The sequence below is a fragment of the Sturnira hondurensis genome, unplaced genomic scaffold (assembly GCF_014824575.4).
Source record: "Sturnira hondurensis isolate 20B ecotype Veracruz unplaced genomic scaffold, ASM1482457v3 Scaffold0010428, whole genome shotgun sequence".
NCBI lineage: Eukaryota > Metazoa > Chordata > Mammalia > Chiroptera > Phyllostomidae > Sturnira > Sturnira hondurensis.
Genome location: NW_028083059.1, coordinates 12,445,403 through 12,467,376, shown reverse-complemented (window position 1 = coordinate 12,467,376; position 21,974 = coordinate 12,445,403). Strand labels below are relative to the sequence as shown.

General features: G+C 34.1%; 1 protein-coding gene across 1 annotated transcript in view; it reads left to right on the top strand.

Annotated features, from left to right (window-relative positions):
- Positions 1–21,974, top strand: part of EPHA3 (EPH receptor A3) — a 344,437-nt gene that overhangs the window by 16,458 nt on the left and 306,005 nt on the right. The window contains exon 2 of the mRNA XM_037059003.1: positions 5,002–5,066. Coding sequence (XP_036914898.1) covers positions 5,002–5,066 — 65 coding nt within the window. The remainder of the gene's footprint in view (positions 1–5,001; positions 5,067–21,974) is intronic.

Sequence of the window (21,974 nt, the reverse complement as noted above, 5' to 3'; positions counted from 1 at the left end):
ACACTTCTCCAAGGAGGACATACAGAGGGCCCAGAGACATATAAAAGTATGCTTAGCATCGCTAGCCATCAGAGAGATGCAAGTTAAAACCACAGTGAGATACCATCTAACACCTGTCAGAATGGCCATCATTAATAAATCAACAAACACGTGTTAGTGAGGACGTGGAGAAAGGGAAACCTAGTGCCCTGTTGGTGGGAATGCAGATTGGTGTAACCACTCTGAAAAACAGTATGGAGGTTTCTTACAAAATTAAAAAGAGAATTGCCTTTCGACCCAGCAATTCTACTGATGGGATTATACCCTAAGAATCCCCAAACTCCAATTCAAAAGAATTGATGCACCCCCATGTTCACAGCAGTGTTATATACAATAGCCAAGATTTGGAAACAACCTAAGTGCCAATCAGTAGATGAGTACATAAAAAAGCTGTGATTCGTTTACCTAATGGAATACTATGTAGCAGTAAAAAAGAGGGAATTTTTATCGTTTACAACAGCAAGGATAGAATTGGAGACTATTATGCTAATTGGAATAAGCCAGTCAATGAGAGACAAATACCATATGATCTCATTTGTAGGTGAAATCCAATGCATAAAATAAACTAGAGTAAAATAGAATCAGAGGCACAGAAACAAGAAACACACTGATAACTGTGAGAGGGAAGGGAAAACAGTAGAACTGGTTGAAAGAAAGTGAAGGGATTCGACAAAGAATATTTATGCATCATTTATGGATATGAACAACAGTGTGGGATTACTTTGGGAAGGGGAGGCCCTGGGGGAGTGAGGAAAATGAGGAAATTGGTACAGTGGTAATAGCATATGCAATTAAAAACCATAAAAATTAATGAAATGATACATTTCCTATTATAAACCAAAAATAATTGGAAGTCACGTGATTAGAATATAAAACAAGGTAAGGGACCGTTTGTATCCTTGGCATGTAGTCTAGCCGTAGGCAGTCACTAAGGAATTAAGCTATCCATATATTCCCACCAACCCTTAAAATTATTTCCTAGCTCTTTTTTGTTAAAATTGACAATTAGAAACTCAAAATTTTCAGCAACTGAAAAAATAACATTCCATATTGCAAATTGCTGTTATGACTCAAACTGCATCACAGTTCTATCTGCCTCTTCCATCTGCCCTGACATATGAGCAGTGATACAACTTGACAGACTCCTAGATGGAGAACAGATGACAGCTAGTTGGGGGGGGAGGAGGTGAGGGGTTGGAGGGATTGAGCCAAAAGGAAAAAGGACTCATGGATGCGGACCACAGTGTGGTGATTGCTGGGGGTAGGGAGTATGAGGGGACTAAGTGGGGATGGAAAAAAGAAGCATAATATAGATTAAATTAAAGAAAAAAGAAAGATTATGTTTAGGTCAACATCTTATGGGGAAAGAAAAGCATGAGTAACCAAAGTTCTTGCCTGTATCAGTGTGGTGTTTAAGATGTTGTATTGCAACCGTGGCTGGTGTGGCTCAGTGGATTGAGTGCTGGCCTGCAAACCAAAGGATCACTGGTTTGATTCCCAGTCAGGGCACATGCTTGGGTTGCAGGCCAGGTCCCCAGTACGGGGCAAACAAGAGGCAACCACACATTGCTGTTTCTCTCCCTCCCTTCCCCTCTCTCTAAAAATAAATAGACAAAATCTTAAAAAAGATATATTGCAGTTTTAGATTTAGTCAATGTATCCAGAAAAATCACTCACACAGGTTGACCTTCAAATTCCATTAACATTCCCTTCTTTCATCTCAATTATGCTATGCTCAAATCTCAATGCAACAGATTGCAGGAGACTAGAAGTTTTATCCTTGAAAGTCCCAGTATAGCAATAATTCACTTTAAAGTGGCTAGAATTTTAGATTGTGTTGTTCACATTTGGCTATTGAGAAGGTATCTTGTAAACTCAAAGTAGGTGCTTTAAAAAAGTGTTTTGATGTCACCATTTTTCTTTATCAGGTCATGTATAGATTGCTGATTATAAATGCTATTCAGAGGCTCAAATGAAAGTTCTGTTAATGAATGAACTTTACAAAAACACAGACTCTGTATAGCATATTTTAAAGGCAGTAGCTTTAAATGCATGTATCTTATTTGATCACCACAGTAACACTGTGAGACAGCCAGGGAGGATGTGATTATGTTTGATAGACACTGAATTGCAGCCATGGGTAATGCTGCCAACTGTGTTTTCCTCATTCATGCCAAGGGTGTGCACTAAAAATTCAATTTCTGAGTAAATGCAATACATTTCACTAATCTATTATACTTATTTTAAATTGACAGTGTGACACATTTTTTAAAAAATTTTATTTATTTATCTTTAGAGGGGAAGGGACAGAGATAAGGAGAGAGGTATCAATGTATGGTTGCCTCTCGTGAATCCCCTACTAGGGACCTGGCCCGCAACCCAGGCATGTGCCCTGACTGGGAATTGAACCTTGATCGTGTGGTGTGGTTCACAGGCCGGCGCTCAATCCACTGAGCTACACCAGCCAGGGCAACACATTTTTTTATTTAGCTTTTTATTCTCCTTTGAGTAGAAGAAACCAAATGCTGATGTGATTAGTCCAGTCCTTTTTTCTTCAACATTATCATCAGAGAAAAGTTACAAGTATTTAGGTTTTTTTTAGTTAGTATCCTACATTTCATTGAGTAATTACTAAATGGGTACAGTGTGCATATCTTTTTTTAACCTTAAAAATATTTTTCCTCTGATTACTAATATTAAAATTAAATTAGCCATTCATCTTAGCATGTGGAGTGACACATATTCATCATTAAGTATATATTCAGTTATTACACACACAAGAATATATTGAACCATTTAAACTCTTAAAGACTTTGCAAATATGATAATTTGTGAATAGTGGCACTGCAAATTCTACTGCACAAATCCTATGCGAAACCCGCAGAAATCCACTGATGACTGTGATAGGACCAATGAGTAAACTAGATAGTTTTTTTATTTTAGTTTTAATTATTTTTTAAAGAGAAGGGACGGGAGGGAGACAAATATTGGTGTGAGAAACTCTGATTGTCTCTCATGTGTGCTCTAATCAGTTGCCTCTCTCACACCCCCAAATGGAGACCTGGCTTGCAACCCAGCAGGTGCCCTGACTGGGAATCGAACTGGTGACCTTTCAGTCTGCAGGACAGTGCCCAACGCACTGAGCCGCACCAATCACGGCTAAACTGGGTATTTCTTTATCAGAATGTGCATGTGTCGTAACACACAAGGATGTATTCTCATATTTTCAAAAATGTTTTGACATAGATTAATCTGAAATATCTGAACATTAATTAGTAGAGTTTTAAGAAAAATTTTGAGAGCGGATTTTAATTATCCACACTATTAGTTTATGAATTAATATTCTGGGAAGCAATTTTATTATGAAAATTATATTGTGTGATCCATGCAGCAACTGTCTTCTTCTCTTATGAAGATATAATTACTTATCATTAGGATTAATTTATTGTGAGAAAAAAATTAAGTAGTAAGAAATTCTAGAGTAATAGGTTAGGTTTATGTGGGGTTTTTTTACTACTAAAAATTAGATAATCTAAATTTGAAAATTTTTTCTCTTAATGACTGGGAACCTTTCTTATACTCACTTTGTGTATTTATTATCTAACCAAGCAACCAAATATCTTCCTTAAAAACAGCATTTAAAAATGTATAATTTTAACATCTATGAAATACATTATTTTTTCTTAACATTTTATACTTTTTTTTTGTAAAAACGACTAACTGGGATGATTAAAGAAAGTGTGCTTTCCATGCCCAGGAAAACACTCTATTAACAACACATGGACACATGCATGCATGTATTAACATTATAGTTTGATTGCGAATACATGGAGCCCATGAAAATGACTCTCTCATTGTAGTTATTTATTCACCTGCTCTGGTTCATGTTAAAAATACATATGTATTTTATGTAAACTTCCTTCACATCTTCTGTAAGTCAATATTTGGTTTGTTTTCTAATTTATAAGAAGGATGCTGTAAAATCATATTTTCTATTATTTAACAGATCAATAATAAAAGTGAGGTCTTTGTTGTAATTAAACAGCAAGTATTTTTATATATTAACTTATATTTTATTACAAATTAATATTCTCTGTGTTGAAAACAAAGCATTTGTTTTTCTCTCTCAAATATATCCAAAATCCAACCACATTCATGTTATAGTTTATTACTCATGAGCCATTAGACTTTTTGATAAGTAATAAATTTCCAAGTAAAATCATTCAAACTTTTGGGTAACAAAATCTCTTTAAAATAAGTGAAGATTTATATAGGTGATATTATGTAACAATATCTCTTTAAAATAAGTGAAGATTTATATAGGTGATATTATAAAGATATTTTTGCTTTTGTTTCTCCTCATATTAATAGCTATCCAATTTATTTGTTACACATAATGAGGTGATTTATACAGTATTAAAATACACATTATAGAATATGTTTTTGATTGGCCAGGAACAATATGAAGATGTCATATTAAATACACAAATATAAATATTGATTCATTATGGAAGCATATTTAAGAAATTAATTTATAGTAAAATCATATATTAACATATCCAGTTGAGTGGTCTTTGAAGTTATTTTTATTTAATTTTAGTATTCATGTGGGTTCCTATTTTGCATTTTTATTGTTTCTTCTTTAAACCTGCTATTATTCTGTAAAAAGTATTATCAGTATATTGAATATTAATCTATCTTAGTAAATGGACAGAAAGAGTTACAAAAGCCACATAATCTTTTGATTCCTTGACTTTCCAAGTGGTTGCTTTTCTTTCATAATTCTTTTCTTACAAGAAAAGAATGTACCTTACAGGTATAATGAAAATGAAGGATTATGTGTTTTGAATATGTTGATATTTTTATATTAGCACCAGCAACAGCTATTATTAACTTTAAAAAGGCAAATAGAAAGAATTCCTTTCTCTTAACACTGCTTGTGTGTTTGTGTTTTTTTTTTAGTCAATCTGCTGGATTCAAAAACAATTCAAGGGGAGCTGGGCTGGATCTCTAACCCATCACATGGGGTGAGTTCAATAAATATTGAAAAAGAACATGATTCTCTCCATTACCTCTCCTAAAGAGCAGAAGAAATTATTTGTATGTTCTCTAAGGCAAAATCCTGGACTTCAGGTGAAACATTTATTAGTGCATTTAATACATGAACCAACAGAGCCTAATATTAGTGTCTAGTGGAACTACTGATAATTTTTAAAGTTTTTTTTCCTTCTGAATTTATCAATTGCCTAAAACTGAGTTTAACACTAGCATCATGGAGATGATCTAGGTGTGACCATCTCATATGTTGTATGACATGCGCAGAATAAGTGAATTGAGAAGACATTCTGTTTTAAGTAATGTTGAAAGTGTGCATTTGCAGATGGTAGTCTCCAGAGTTGTAGCATTAAAATAAACCCAGTGACTGGTCCAAGTAGTGCAGGATGCATTTGTCAATACCATAAACCCATGTCACCTTCATTTCTTTGTTAAAAATAATTTCCAACTTGCCTAGATCAGATTAAAACTGGGTATTTTATTTAGAAAAAATATGAATGCCTTTATCTTCCAAACTTTTAAGATGTCTTTACCTGCCAGACACAGATTATTAAGGTGTGTGACATTTTGGTAGCATGAATATTTATGATAAGATTTTTATGTGACAATTTTTTTCTTATTTTTCAGAAAAAAGGGGCATATATTTGGAAAAATTTATTCCTAAAAATATGTAATAAATGCCTGTACATGTCCTTTTTTTGTTTGCAAGTATAGCCTGTGGAAAATGTCAAGTGTTTCTTTGAAATATTTGTGATAGGAATCAATGTATATAATCCATTTTCTTATACACTGGTCCTCTTTTTCAAGAGGTTAGAGTTACTTCCACTTAGTATTGGAGTCTAGTGTTTAGGCTTTTGTGACTAAAGATACTAATTTTTATGGTACCATCAACTTTTTCACCAACGGATGTTTTACATCAAGGATACTTCATCTATCTGTCATCTTTGTATCTGCTTCTCTTCCTGGTACACCTTGACATTGACACAATGCCAAAACCTATCACATAATCAGACCATGGTCAGTTGCTTCAGAAGGGAAAAGATAAAATAAGCAAGGATTCTGTATTCCCATAGGTGTGAAAGGATTCAAATCATTAGGATAAAAGCACGTCCTGAGTAGTCGTAAAGAGTGAATCAAAACTCAGGATTGAGCTGGAAAACACATTTCAAACCAATCATCTGAACGTCAAACCTAAATTTAATTTTGATTTTGTAAATTTGAGTTTTTCATTTATCTTTCAGATAACATACTATAGAGCCCGCTGCTTAATGGTATACAAAAAGCAAAAACCAGTGTAATTTAGTAATAGATATTTATATGTATATTTTTAAAAACAATAAGAAATCCACTTGTATATCAAAGCAATAAACAGTCCACCTCATTTTATTAAGACTGTCTAAAGAAAACAAAAGTCAGTTCTATATAATGTCAATTTGGCAAAATACGTTCATTCTACTTTGTTAATCTTACAGATTTTCTGATGAAACAAAGATGGCACTTCCACCTCCAGAGATATGTTGGGGGAGGGGTTGTTCCAGAATCTTGCCACACCAAGTGTGGTGCATGCATCAGCCAGTGACATCAACACCTGGGAGATTCTCAGCAATGAAACTCTCAGGTTTCACCTCAGGTTTTCTGAGTCAGAATCTACTCTTTAACTTGGTCCTCAAGTGATTCCTAAACACATTAAATGTAAGAAACACTCATCAGAGTAATTTACCTCTCGACTTTTTCCATCTCTCATCCAATTCCCTACCTTCTTTTTGCCCAGGAATCACTCTCACTTTCTCCTTTGGCTCACTGTTGCCTGAAAGAGCCAATCTCAGGCTCCTCATTGCCTTCCTGGTTGATCTTGCAGCTGTGTCTTCCCCCTTTCTGATGCAATAAATAGCCTAAAACAGCTGGTCAAGCTCTAAAAGCTTATCATTAAAACTTGCAGGGAGAAAAATAAAAAATCTTCTCGCCCTAGCTGGTGTAGCTCAGTGGATTGAGCGCGGACCTGCGAACCAGACGATCGAGGTTCGATTCCCAGTCAGGGCACATGCCTGGGTTGCAAGCCAGTTCCCTGCAGGCCAACTCCCAGCAGGGGACACACGAAAGGCAACCATATATTGATGTTTCTCTCCCTCTCTCCTTCCCTTCACCTCGAAAGATAAATAAATAAAATATTTAAAAAAAATTAAAAAAAAATCTTCTCAACAGATTTGATATAGTACCTCAAATCCCAAATCTAAATAAAAGGAGGGGAAAAAAAGAAAGAAAATCAAATATATGAATTGTTCTGTGGTAATGTGTAGTATGTTTTTTCCTCTAAATTATCTTTCTGTATTATGTTAACCACAATGTCCATGAGGAAATGTGATGTTAATTTAGAAAATGTTAGATGAACATTTATTTCTTATTGAGAAATTGATGACGTTTTTATTGTTGCTCTATTACCAATTGTCCCGGTTTTCCCCTGTTTCTCTCCCCTGACCCCTCTCCCCCTCCCACAGTCTATCCCCACCCTGTTGTCCATGTCCAGGGGTCTATTATACCTGCTCTTTGACTAGACCCTTCAGTGAAAGCCGTGCATAGCCAATTTTGGTTTGGTATTGAATATCTTTGCTTGTACAATTTTGGCTTTTAGATTCAGTCATTATTTCAATGTTTAATTATTGTCATTTTCAATGTAACAAGAAAACATAAAATTTGTGGGGTTTTTTTTAAGCGATATGTTTGTTGCAGCTTTTCCATTATAATGACATGTAATAGCTGGAGACCACTTTGAACTTTTTATTCTTTTAATAATGAACGCTAATACATACCAGTGCATCTATTTTTAGGTTAATAAAGTATGAATGTAGACTCTAGAAGAAAAATTGTAATAACACTGTCACACCATATGGAATCACTGAAGTCTGCTTTTTTTTCTTGTTCATTTTAGAACTGAAAGTCCATACCCTTTTACCAACTCCCTCCTACCCTGCTTAGCCTTTGGCACTCACATTTCTCTGTTTCTATAAGTTTGACTTTTGTTTTAGATTCTAGTCTAAGTGATACCACCCAATATTTGTCTTTCTCTGTGTGGCTTATTTCACTTAACACAATGCCCTAGTCCATCTGTGTTGTCACAAATGACAGGGGAAAATACTGTTTTTTGATTTTGGGTAATGGTTCTCAATGTGATGGGGGTAAAGAGAGGTGGCTGAGATTTTTGCCCTGTGGGGAGATTTGGCAGTGTCTGTAAATATTGCTGGTTGTCACTCCTGGGGAGGCAGGGCACCACTGGCAACTGGTATGGAAGGCCAGGGATGCTGTAAACCTCCTGGGCATCTTCCCACAACAAAGAATAATGGGAGGAATATCGGTGCTCCTTTAGAACTGGTGGTCACTGAAAAGATCCTGGGCCACTGAAAATGTCTATACCCCCACCAGAATTCTAATTCCAAATCTGATGAAATAGAAATTTAAAAAAATAGCAAAATGATTTATTCTAAAAATAAATCTTTTATGGAGTGATAATATCACCTCAGGTATATAAAGTTCACTAATATATTTGGGGAGAAATGACCAAGGGTGGCTCTGTCCTTCATGTATTTTTTCTATTTTTATTCTCTTTTTTCCCCAGAGATATATTCAAGCATAAAATCATAAAATTAACCTATATAATTTTCTTAGGAAGAGTATTTTTCATCTCTATTTTAAAATGAGAAACTTATTTCTCGTTTTAAAATGAGACATTTTGAAACTTAGAGGTGCCTTGGTAGTAGAATGTGGTACTATACACTGTTGGGCCTGGGACAAATTTTCAAATAAGTATCTAGGAGGAAATTTAATGGAACTTTGTTTTTTTATAAATGATTATAATGAAAATAGCACTCAAATTTGCAAGCTGAAATTATCGGGCATTCATATACAACAATTTGTTTTTCGATAATAGGGTTTTATTTGACATGAATATTTTCCACCACTGAGTTTGTTTATTATAGTACAGCAGAAACAACAGTTACCTTTCTGGCCCTATAAACTGTGAATTATAGTATTTGAATTCTGGACTCATTGTACTAAGCAATTTCAGTAAATAATTCAATAGTTTACATATTCTTTGGTTTAGAGGACAGATAGCACATATAAAAGACCTAATGTGTTGCTGGTTTACAACCTAGAAAAATCTTTTATTTATACATAACTATGTACTTAAATACATTTATATATTGATTGATTAATTGATAATATCTATCTTACAAATAAACTTTCTTAGTCTAGGTATTACAAGGGAGGGATCAGAAGGAGACATAGCTACATAGTTTTACCTTAAGATAGTATAGCATTGACATGCTGATCAAATAGAAAAGAAATAATGAACCTAGATTCAATTAAAGAAACTTTCATAAGGAGAAGAAAGTGAGGAGATGATTGGGGGAGTGTAAAAAAGGCACAGTCTAAAAGGAGTTATTCGTGTATATTTGCAGATCTTAGAAGTCTCAAAATTATCAATTGTGGGATTATTTTATTTTCTACCTTCCTTCTTTTTAAATATATATATTTTAGAATTCTTTTCCTCTAAAGTTTTTCTTAGCTTGGCCAATAGAGTCCCTTTATGTTGCCCACCCAATGTCTATTCTCTGGTGTTTCCTTGGGGGTGGAGCACCAACATTGTTCTGGTTTTCACACCGTTGTGAGCTCAGGTCATTCTGTGGGGTGAATGTTGATGCACTGAGAGCTAGGAGGAAATTTGTAGTAATTCTAAAAAAGGTTTCCTCTAGATAAGAAGAGGTGGGGAGAGGCTGAGTATCTCATGTCCTTGGGCTTGCCCTGGGGAGGTCCAGTGCCTGGGCCTACTGCACTCTCTTCATGACCAGAAGGGTGGAGTCTAGTAGGCATTGGAGAAAACAGCTGGAGACACTGACATCTCAGAACCACTGAGTTAAGTTTTTTTTGAAAAAAGTCCTTGTTTATACCACACTTTGTAGTATCTCTTATATTTTCAACTTGGAGGCATCCAGACAGAATACATATTTTATCACCAGATTGAGTATCTTAATTTTTAAATGGAAGCTATAGCAATGCATAATTGTATTCTATAATGTTATTTTGCATTTTTGTAGGTTATCTTGTTTGTGCTTTAGCACAAATGATGTGGAAGATAATAGGTAGAGTAAGTGAAATGGAGTAAACACATTGCCCCAAATCAGGACATCTGCATGTGAATCCTGTCTCTTTTTTTATTGTGCTCAGATCTGATGCAGGTCATTTAACCTTTATCAACACTATCCTCACTTTTTAAAAAGGTACAGCAGTAATTCTGATGTCACGGCCCTTTAGAGTAAATCACATTGGTTTGTATATTTCTACATTTCTATTCATGAATATAAGTGTATATCATGTATAGATAATAATGCACACTAAAGAGCTATGCAAATATTATTTGTTATTCTTAGACAAATAAATTTTGGTATTTCCCCATCCTAACCCCAAATATTTTATAAAATTCATTAATATATCTTCTTAAATCTCAGTATACACTTGATGTCTCAAATTTGGATTTAGGAGAAGGAAAATTGATTGTATTCCCGTAGGTGCCTGCAAACACCTCTTCTCAGTTAAGATACCATATCATTACATGGTTGTTACTCATTGTATCTGTGCAGACAAAGTTTACATTTACCATTGAAAGGATCAAACTATGGTATTTGGGTAGTTAATTTATTTATGAAAAATTCACATAACTAGAAATCCTTCAAAATATTAATATTTCTCCTTTATTGAGACTGGACTCACCTTCAGACCAGCACATGACACTTGTTAAACTTATCTATTTGTTTCTTGCTATAGCTCCACAGCTTACAATTATACAGTAATACAGTTATTTTCTTAGTAGTAATCTCAGCCAGTACACTGAAAACTCTTTGAGGCGAATTTCCTTTTTATTTTTCTTATTCTAAGTTCCTGGATTTGTTGATCATAAATTACAATTAACTGAATGTATGGATAATAAAAGTTTTCCAAAACAAGAAAGAATAACTAGATAACACTGATTTTGTATTTGTTGAGAATATTTTGATCATTTCCAATTTTTTTTATTTTAAATGGTGTCTTTGAATGGTCCTGCTCTCTTTTTAATAACATAAAGTTAAGTAAAATTATAATATACATGTACTGTATGTGTATATGTGTATATACATGTATATATATATACATTATATACATATATTGTGTATATATGGCTATATTAATGTTATTTTTTTACTAGAAGAGCTATTTGGTTAAATGTACTTGAAAATACTGCTGGCCTATGAACTGGTAGTTATCTGAAAAGAAAACATGCTAGAGACAACTCTATATTGAATATGATATTGATTGCTGCCTCAGTATAAAAAGCCAGGATCCTGAAAATTAATTCCACTTAATGAAAAATAGAAATGTTTAGAATTGAATGAATGATAGAGATGAATGGGAATAATAAAACTACTCTCTAAACCAAGTGACTACTTTTCTTCTCTCCAGGATAATGTAACTAGTATGCAATATTGTTATCACTGCAATTTGTGAAGTCTGGACTCTAAAAGTCTGTCTACTCGGTTTCTAGCTGTCACTTTGTAAGCGGTGTCCGAAATGCAGAGAGACCGCTTTGACAACTAAGTGTCACCAGTAACCACCTGGGATTCTGCCTTTATGCATCACAGTCCAGATTCTGCTTCTCATGCTGAGTAGTCTATCCAGGAAAATCAAACTTTTGACATGTGATATGTGATTCTTGGTCATTAGAAATTTTTCTGCCTAGAATGAACAATGCTACATGTTTAAACATGTCAGTTTCACCTATGTGCTGACCTGAAAGGAAGGATGTCTGATCAAATTAGAAAAACACGCCAAAGTAGTTCTTAGCCTTTCCTTGAAACCAAATGTGCTGTAAAAGAATGGGATGTGTGTGAGTGCTATAAATCAGCAAAGATAGAATATATTCCAGAAAAATTTAATTTATAAAAATTAAAATGTCATCTTGAACTTGTTTCAACAGAATTTTTATCAGTGCTTTAAAACAAAACAAACGAAAACCATTTTTCACTACTAATGTTGTATATTTCTATGTGAGTCCTCCTCTCTGCATCAAATTAGTGTTTATTTATATGTTGGGGTTGGACTAGAATTTTTAAAATATGACATGTAATGTACATTGCTGCTTTGATGTACAGCTTGTGGGATTTAAAGCAGAGGATACTTGAAACATATTTGGATGGGTTTTATTTAGTTCGGCTTTTCATTTATTTGTTTGTGTTATATGATCTTTGCTTAACATGCAGTGACTATAACGTTAAATAAAAAGCTAAGATATTCTTAAATAATTTTACTCCCATTTTGAATGTTTAAATAGTACATAGATTCACTATGATCATTTTCTATTTGTTTATTAAAGGAACTTGAAAATTTGAATCAAAGACAAAATTGTGTTTCTTAGTGGTTTCTCATACTGATAGAATTTTTAAAAACATAAAACTTTTGATATAAAACTTTGTTACTTTGTGCAATTTCAAGTAAGTATATTTCCTGTTAAAAAACAAATGAGTATTAAAATAAAAACAATGAAAAATATAGATATGAAACTTAAGAATGTCACATCCTATGCAAAAGAGTATATATATCAGTTTTTATATTGTTAAGAAATATATACCATTTCTTTGATATTTTAAAGAATATACTTAGAATAAACACTATGTTTTTAAGCTCCCAAGTTTTCCTTTAAGTATAAGATTTAATACAACATATGTATTTTAGTGGAAAGAAGATTTAATTACAGCATTCCATTAAGTGCAATTTTGATGAAATTTATCAAAATAATTTTCCCCAAAGATTTGCTCATTTACTTTTATTCTTTTTTTAATTTCATAAATTAGGGGTTTTGACTCTTAGATTTATTATTCTCTGGTGGTTAATTTATTTTAAAAAATTAAAAAATAAATTAAAATTTACCCATAAAAATATGTTATAAAACACTTTTTAAATAAGTCCCATGTCTCAAATGATAGCCAATGGACCTCAAAACATTTAAAGGTTATAACATTTACCATCAAAATTACCTGAAGTATTTCACTATTTCTTCTACCTTAATAGCCTATTCATTACCCTCAGTTTTTGTTTCCTGCTAATGATGCTCACTATATTCAGGAATAAAACTTTATCGATATACTATCTGATCTTGGGAGTTGCTAAAACCGTTTATATCCTTTCTATGACACATAAAAAAGAAAACATCAAGGAGGTCTGTATACTTGATTTTCCTAGTAGTCTAAGTTGACGAGTTATTTTTATTTGTTTTCACATATATAAATATCCACATATCAGCGAGAACACACATCCATGTTTTTCCTCATTAATTTCTAAATGGTAGTTGTTAAAAAATTCCAAATTCTGATTTCCCAGCCAGTACATCTACCACATTAGAATCCTGGGGTGGGGCCCAATAGTCTGCTTCATCCAGGACCCTCTGTGTGATTCTGATGCTCCTGGATTTGGGGATCACTGTGCTAAAAAGTCATGACCTTCCGTAAGAAGGCATGCATTACTTACAACGGTATTTAGCTGTTGCTTGATACTGTGCTGTAGTGTATTCTAATCTCTTAATACTGAACTGTGCATGATTCATGATTAATATAGATCTGAATGTTTTAAAATTTAGCACTTTACAGTAAACACACTGTAAGAAAAATCAGATATTTTACCAACAACTTGAGGAATCTATTCTTAGCAATGTGTAGCTGTAATTTATAATCATCATGTTTCTCTCATGGAATCTTGGAGTTCAGCCTGAACTGCATGTTGTATCTTCAGTATTTGCAAATACTGAAGATATTTATACACCTGGCATCCACTACTCATGACAATAAAACCAAAAGACTAGAAAAGCTGTGAATTAAGTGATAGGGAAATAGAAAAAGGAATATAAATATCTCAAATCAAGTAATACGTATAAAGGACCCACGAACCATGACAATGGGGGGAAAACTGACTGTGGGAGGGGGGAGATGGGAGTAGGAAGGGCAGGCGAAAGTAATGAGGGGGGAATGGGGACAACTGTAATTGAACAACAATAACAAAATTAAAAATAATGTTCTCCATCAAGGAGTTACTAGAATATAAGGTTTTTTGGCAAATGACTATGAGATGTTCCTAGAAAGTTACTTCATGAATTGTGCGTGTTTCACCAAAGATTTTGGACATCATTCAAAAGACAACATTTTAATAAGCTGATTATGGAGGATATTGTAATTGAAGAACAGATAGGACTCAGGGAAAGTATTTGAAAATTACTAATAAAGTTTGCATGACAAGTTATACAAACCTAGAATCCACCCTCTTCTCCTTTGGTCATACATTTTAGAGATCTGACATAGATTGAATTTTTACTTTTTTGCTAAAACTCCAAGAAGAGAACATTCTAAAAAGTCATTTTTAAGTTAATAGATCATTTTTACAATAAAAGAATACAATAAAAATAAGCCAAATATAGCCTTACATTTAGTACATTGTCAGAGCTTTGGGGGGGGTACTCAGCAGAAATTAAAATTATCTGGTAAACTGAGAGAAACAAAAATAAAAGGTGGGCATAAGATGCTTAAACAGTAGTCAAACTTGCCCTCTGTGTGATAATACCAGTCAATGATTTTTTTGGGGAGGGGTCTAAGATTAAAAACAAGCTGAACTTTAGAAAAATGTAAATGTCAATCTCCCTTTACAAAATGAAATGGCATGACCATGGATCCATCAACCAGTAGGTTCAGCCAGTGAAGGAGGAGGGTAGGTGCCGTGTGGTGGCTTCACACTGGTCTGCATGTAGATACTTACTCCATGCCATGGAATTAAGACAGCTGGTAGCCATTCACTTTGTGGATTTACTCAAAAGTCTTCAATGGAATTTAAAGCTTGTGGATGATATTATTCTATTTTGTAAATAATTTGTCATCTGTATCCTTAATGTTGGATGGACATGCTTGGCTGTCATTTCTGAAAGGAGAATGAGTGATACGGTTTTGCCGTCCATTTGCCTTTGTGCTGAGGATTAGAAGGTCAGTAAACAGCAATGCGGTCATAAGCCAAAAAATACCTGTAGAATTTTGTGACAATGTTTACTGATAGAACTGTTTCATTTTTCTTTAAGGGCAAGCAGCACAATTTTATCTTATTTGGAAGAGCAGAGTATATGTATCAATTGTAGAGTCAGCAGAGACATTAAAGATTGTCTAGAGCAATTCTTTAATTATGTAGAAAGGCAACTAAAAGTTGGGGAGTCTCAGTGACTTGTCCAAGGTTATATCATTACTTCCTGGTCTGGGTTCAGGGCTCTTTTCATTAACCCTGACTTGGTCTGTGGACAGTACCAAAGCAGCATTCAAGAATGTGTTACTTAACTTTTAATAGACTATACTTCAGAGAACTTCAGGACTGTTTTCTGAGTGTCAAGCCTTACATCACCCTAAATAATAACCCTGTCTTAAGATACATCAGTCAGTGCAGCGTCACTTTTCTCAGCTGTTGAAAAATGCTGATCTTCTTATAAGCCCAAGAGGAAAATTGGGTCACACCAGATTATTATTAGATCTCCATTCTTATGTATGCATGTCTCCTCATCACAGTTGATTTATGATCCAGGCACTAAGCTGTCACTTGATGACTAAAGATTTTCAACTTAATATTTGATGACTATAAATGGAGTTTACTTTAAATTTATTTTTTCAAATATTTTTATTTAATTGTTGTTGAAGTACAGTTTTCTGTCTTTTACTCCCATCCCAGCCCACCTGCCCCAGTGCTCCCCACCTCCCTCCCATTTCCACCCCCCTTAGTTGTTGTCCATGTGTCCTTCATACTGGTTCCTCTGAATCCTTTCCCTTTCCCCCTGATTTTGCTTTAGATTTAAATATAAATCTGAATTTACTTGCATTGAAAGAGTATTTTATTTTTAATTTGTATTTATGTTTAAATATTTTATCATTATTTCATTAAAATTGTCCCAATTTTTCCTTCATTGCCCCCCTCTGCCCAGCCCAACCCCGGTTCCCACAGTCAGTCCCCACCCTGTCGTTCATGATCAGGGATCAATCATACCTGTTCCTTGACTCCTTCCCTTTCCTCCCCCCTTTCCCCTTAATCCTCTTTCTTGTGGCAGTCAGACTGTTTCATGTTTCCATGCCCCTGGTTCTGTTTTGTTCATTAGTTTGTTTTGTTTATTAGGTTCCTCTTATAGGTGAGATCATATGGTATTTGTCCTTTACTGACTGGCTTATTTCACTTATCATAATATTCTCCAGTTCCATCCATGCTGTTGTGAAAGAGAAGTTCCTTTTTTCTGTGTCGTACTCCGTTGTGTAAATGTACCACAGTTTTTCTGATCCACTTATTTACTAATGGGCACTAGGCTGTTTCCAGTACTTGGCTATTATAAATACTGGTTTATGCAAAAAAAAATGAAACTAGACCACCAACTTACACCATAAATCAGATTAAACTCAAAATGAATAACATACTTAATTATTTAAGTTGTGACACCATAAAAGTCCTAGAGAAAAAACATAGGCAATAGAATTTCAGATATCCCATGCAGCAATATTTTTGCTAATATATCTCCTAGGGCAAGGGGAATGAAGAAAAAAATAAACAAATTGTACTTCACCTAATTAAAAATCTTCTACATGACTAAAGAAACCATCATCTAAATGAAAAGGAAACTGACCTTTTGGGAGAACATATTTGCCAGTGACACCTTGGAAAAGGGTTTGATTTCCAAAATATATAAAGAACTAATAATGACTCAATACCAGAAAGACAAATAATCCAATTAAAAAATGGGCAAAGGTCCTGCATAGACACTTCTCTAAGGAGGACATAGAGGGGCCCATAGACATATGAAAACACTAGCCATCAGAGAGGTATAAATTTAAAGTCACAATGTGATATCACCTCACACCAGTCCGAATGGCCATCGTTAATAAACCAAAAACAACAAGTGCCTGTGAGGATGTGGAGAAAAGGGAGCTCTACCGCACTGTTGGAGGGAACGCAGATGGTGCAGCCACTGTGGAAAACAGTATGGAATGTCCTCAAAAAACTAAACATGGATCTACCTTTGACCCAACAACTCCACTGCTGGAAATATACCTGAAAAATTCTGCAACACCATTCAAAAGAACCTATGTACCCATGCGTTTATAGCAGTGGTATTTACAATAGGCAAAAGTTGGAAAGAGTATTTTAAATGTTAGCTTACAAACAAAACAAATAACATCCACTTTCAATTTTCATAAGAACCAATGAATGTTTTAAGACCTTTTAAAAATTAGTACCTCATTTTATGTGACCAGTCCTAAAGTAAAATGGCAATGTGTATTATATTTTAGCCAATAAATATTTTTCAGTATTTAAAATGGTAATTGAAAAATATAATACATCATTAAAAATTTAAAAAGTTTTAAAATGTTTTAAAATGATTAACTCTACTTTTTTCTGAACTGCTAAAAAAAGTCAGTCTTTTCTTTGGATACTTTTTACCAAAATATATGGTGGTCTTATATAGCTTTTAAAGTAATTTGATAAGTACAAATTAAGGTAACAAGTTTTGAAAACAAAACTAAGTATATAAGTTTTATGACTCAAGAAATTGTGGTAAAATTTTCTATAATGAGCATCTCTTTTCAAATAAATACTTTTTCTTCCCTGAAGTAAGTGATTTAAGCTAAAGAAAATTTCAGAAGTGACATCTTGGGGGGAACTCCAGGTGATATCATTATTTTAAAAAGAAAATTATATGGGGGTAGTATTAGCTTCCAGAATCTATTGATTTCTATAGTTTGTGCAGCGTACAGGGAGTTAGTAAAATCTTTAGCTAGTAAAGTGAATTTTACTAACTAAAATCTCTAGTTAGTAAAATGAATTGGAATTCATTCATCCTGCTGATTAGTGACTACTTAAATTTCTATTATGTAGAGGCACTATCACAGGGGGTAGAGAAGCAAACACTACCAATAGCTAATATTTCTAAAATGTGCTGTGTTCTATGTGTAGTGCTTCCTATATATCAATTCACTTAATTCTCACAGCAGTCTTATGAAGTTTTACTTTCACTCTAAAGGAGAAGAAAGTGAAGGTTAAACAATTGAAATAACTTGAAAGCTCATACTCTCAGTAAGTGACTGAATCAGGAATAGAACACAGGCAGTCGGACTCCTTACATTATTTAAACTACAGCTGCTCTATACTGCATTCAGGGGCATAGTTGGTGTAGAAAAGTAGCTGAGTCATAGACTATTGGTGGCATTCAAAGAACTTCATAATTAAACACCTACTAAGTCCAATATGTCCAATAATACAACAGGCACCTCAGGTACAAAATCAAAGTGATAACAAACAACCAGACTTCCGAAGGATGTATCTGATCAGATGAACAAATGCCATGAGCTTAAGCAAATGAAAAAATAATCAGTAGTCTTTAGAAATTTGTTTCATAAAATTTTACACATATTCCTATTGTATATGTAACTTGTTTATATTTTATATGTATAGATAAATAGCGCACATTAAATATTGAAAAAAGGAGAAATTAAAACGGCAAAACCAGTATCAGTAACCTGCACACCTCATTTTGAAGACCTCCTAGTGCAGATAATAGATGTCATTCTTCATTTTATGACCAATGGTCATTTATTCAATTTAACATTTTATGTAACTTTCCTAGATGCATATACATGCCTTTGAGAAAGCTTCAGAATATTGATAACTGATTGAAATTCTGTTACTGAAATGTTTATTAGGTATAAATTTAAGTTTAATATATGTTAAGATTTTTCTACATGATTAATTGCTTACTTCATATAAAACATTCAGAATGCCAGCTTGATGTAGGTAGAATATCTATCTATCTATCTATCTATCTATCTATCTATCTATCTCTGTAGAAGAGTAATAAATTTGACCTCTTTAGTTTGGGATTTGCTTCTCATAAATTTGAACAAGTTCTAACGTGTTTTCCTTTATTAGACTCAGCACTAAACCCTATGAGAGAACATGCTCAATGGTTTAACTTCAGTAATGAGAGAACTATTATTTAAAAATTATTATTATAGTGGGAATGGGGCAATTGATGATTCACAGAAGCAGCGGAGAGGTAGATTCAGTCATCATGTCTGGGTGGTGAGCAACTGAACATCACCCATTTCCAACTGCCTATTCCAAAATTCATTCTCTCTTTTTTCCTAATGAGAATGATCCTTATTTTGTACACACTGACACTGTGCCCTGCTAAAGAATACATTTCCCAGCTTCTGTCAAATCAATGCATATCCATAGGACAAAGTTTTGCCCAATGTGATATGAGGTAAGCAGGGGGGTGGGGCCTGTAAGAAGGTGCTGTACAGGAAACCTGGCATTGGTGATGACTGGCACTACAGTTGCCATCTTCACATGATAAAACAAGAGCCACACACTGGAGGTGGTGTAGGAGAGAGACAGGAAGAGCCTGGTCACTGATGACTTCAGGGAGCTACCATAGCAACTGTAAGCTGCCTACTTCTAAGGTGTTTATGTGAGAAAATTAGACCTTGAGAAAAAAAGATTTTCTAGATTCCATCACTACCAGTAAAACATAATTACTAATATACCAACCATAAGCACACATTCTGCATTCTGTATTTAATGATGATATTAAAAAATAGAAATTAAAGAAAATATAAAAATTAAAAGCTAATATACATACAATTAGCCAATCCATTTCATAGTCTGGAATATTCTGATGCTCAAGGGAGAAAAAAAATTAAATATTTAATTTATTTATTTTTAGAGAGAGGGGAAGGGAAGGAGAAAGAGTGGGAGAGAAACATCAATGTGTGGTTGCCTCTCATGTGTCCCCTACTGGGGACTCGGCCTGCAACCCAGGCATGTACCTTGACTGAGAATCAAACCAGTGACCCTTTGGTCACAGGCCTGTGCTCAATCCACTGAGCTACACCATCCAGGGCAAGAAAATTCTTGTTTCAAATTCAAATTCAAATTCAAATTCAAATTTTTCTGTTTGCAGTGATTCATCCACCTAAACTCTTAAAAATAGTGAGTGGCAACTATAGGAACTTGAAAGTGGATATTTGTTTCTAAAATCATAGGTGTTCCATGTTAAGTGCATATTTCAGAAAGTAATATTGTTTGAAAGAAATTTTTCATTTGATAAAGAACTTCTATCCCATCTTGAGATTGTAAAGTAGATATGTTTACATTATTTTACATATTTTCCTGGGTATTTTAATTCATTTTACTCTGGATCACAAAAGTAATCATTCTCATTATAGTGTTCATATGAATTCGTATCCGTGAGTTCTCTGCTTCATCTGATTACAATTCCAAATCCTATCTTTAGTTCAATGAACGATCAGAGGCAACACAACATATAGGGGTGCGGCAAAAGTAGGTTTACTGTCATTTGTATGGAAAAATAATACAATCATTAAAGAATAATAACACAAGAATAAACTGTTTCACACACTCACAACTGTAAGCTTACTTTTGCTCTTCCCCTTGGGTAAGTCACATATACATTAGAATTAACAAACTACTCTCAGTTGTCTACTTCTGGTAAACGTGAAACAACCTCCTCATGCTGTTTCTTATTATGATTAAAGGTTCTCAGAAACTACACAGACCCCTTCTTCTCCACCCCCAACCTCCTTTCACATATGGACTTTTTATCTTAGGGTCAGGACCATTCAAGATGTCTATGTGATTTTACTCATCTGTTTTTATGAATAATTCTCAGAACATAAAATGCTTATACTGTTAAGCATTTCAGGGCCGACTAATAGAATACATATTATATATAAAAATACTGAAATTCACATTCTGTTCTTTCATTTATTGTTTCAACCTTCAGAAACTTAATTACAATTTTCTAGAAGAACATGTTTATATTTCCTATTTGGTCAAATTTTTTGCAGACTCAAAACACAATGTAGTGTAAAGTGAAAACTCTTTTTATGATTATAGGAATAGATTTAATACCAAAATGAATGTGAAAAAAGGTTGTTAATGTTTCTAGATAAAAGAATAAATGTACATGCATATATATTGAAAGCAGTTTGAAAAGATTCATTATGGCCTTGGCTGAGGTAGCTCAGTAGACTGAGCTCAGGCCTGCAAACCAAAGGATCACTGTTTTGATTCTCAGTCAGGGCACATGCCTGGGTTGTGGCCAGTAGTGGGTGTGGAAGAGGCAACTACACATTGAGCTTCTGTCCCTCTCTTTCTCCTTCCCTTTTCCTCTCCCTAAAAAAGTAATAAATAAAACATTTTAAAAATTAAAAAGAGAAAGAAAAGATTCATTATGAAATAGGTACTCAATTCCAGCATTTGCGATATAAATTTGATAGGTAAGTTAAGAAAACATGTCTAGGTTCTATTTTTAGTATTTACCTGTAAATTTTTATAATTTAACATCTCCATCTCAAAGTACACTGATGAAAAACTGATTACCTCTTTATCTCCTGACGCAGCCCCAAACATACTTCTGTAGTCATCCCCAGCTCAGTTCATAGCCCCTTCCTCCATCCAGGTGGTCACACTGAAAACTTTGCAGTCAATTTTAACTCTTTTCCTTCCCATTTCACTTGCAGTGGTGATGAATCTCACTGGCTTTTCTTTCAAAATATATCAAGAAGCCCTGGCTGGTGTGGCTCAGTGAATTGAGAGTGATGGTCTGTGAACCAAAGGGTCACCGGTTCCATTCCCAATCAGGGCACATGCCTGGGTTGCAGGCCAGGTCCCCAGCTGGGGGCATATGAGAGGCAACCACACTCTGATTTTTTTCTCTCCCTCTTTCTCTCTCTGACCTCCTCTCTCTGAAATAAATACATAAAATCTTTATA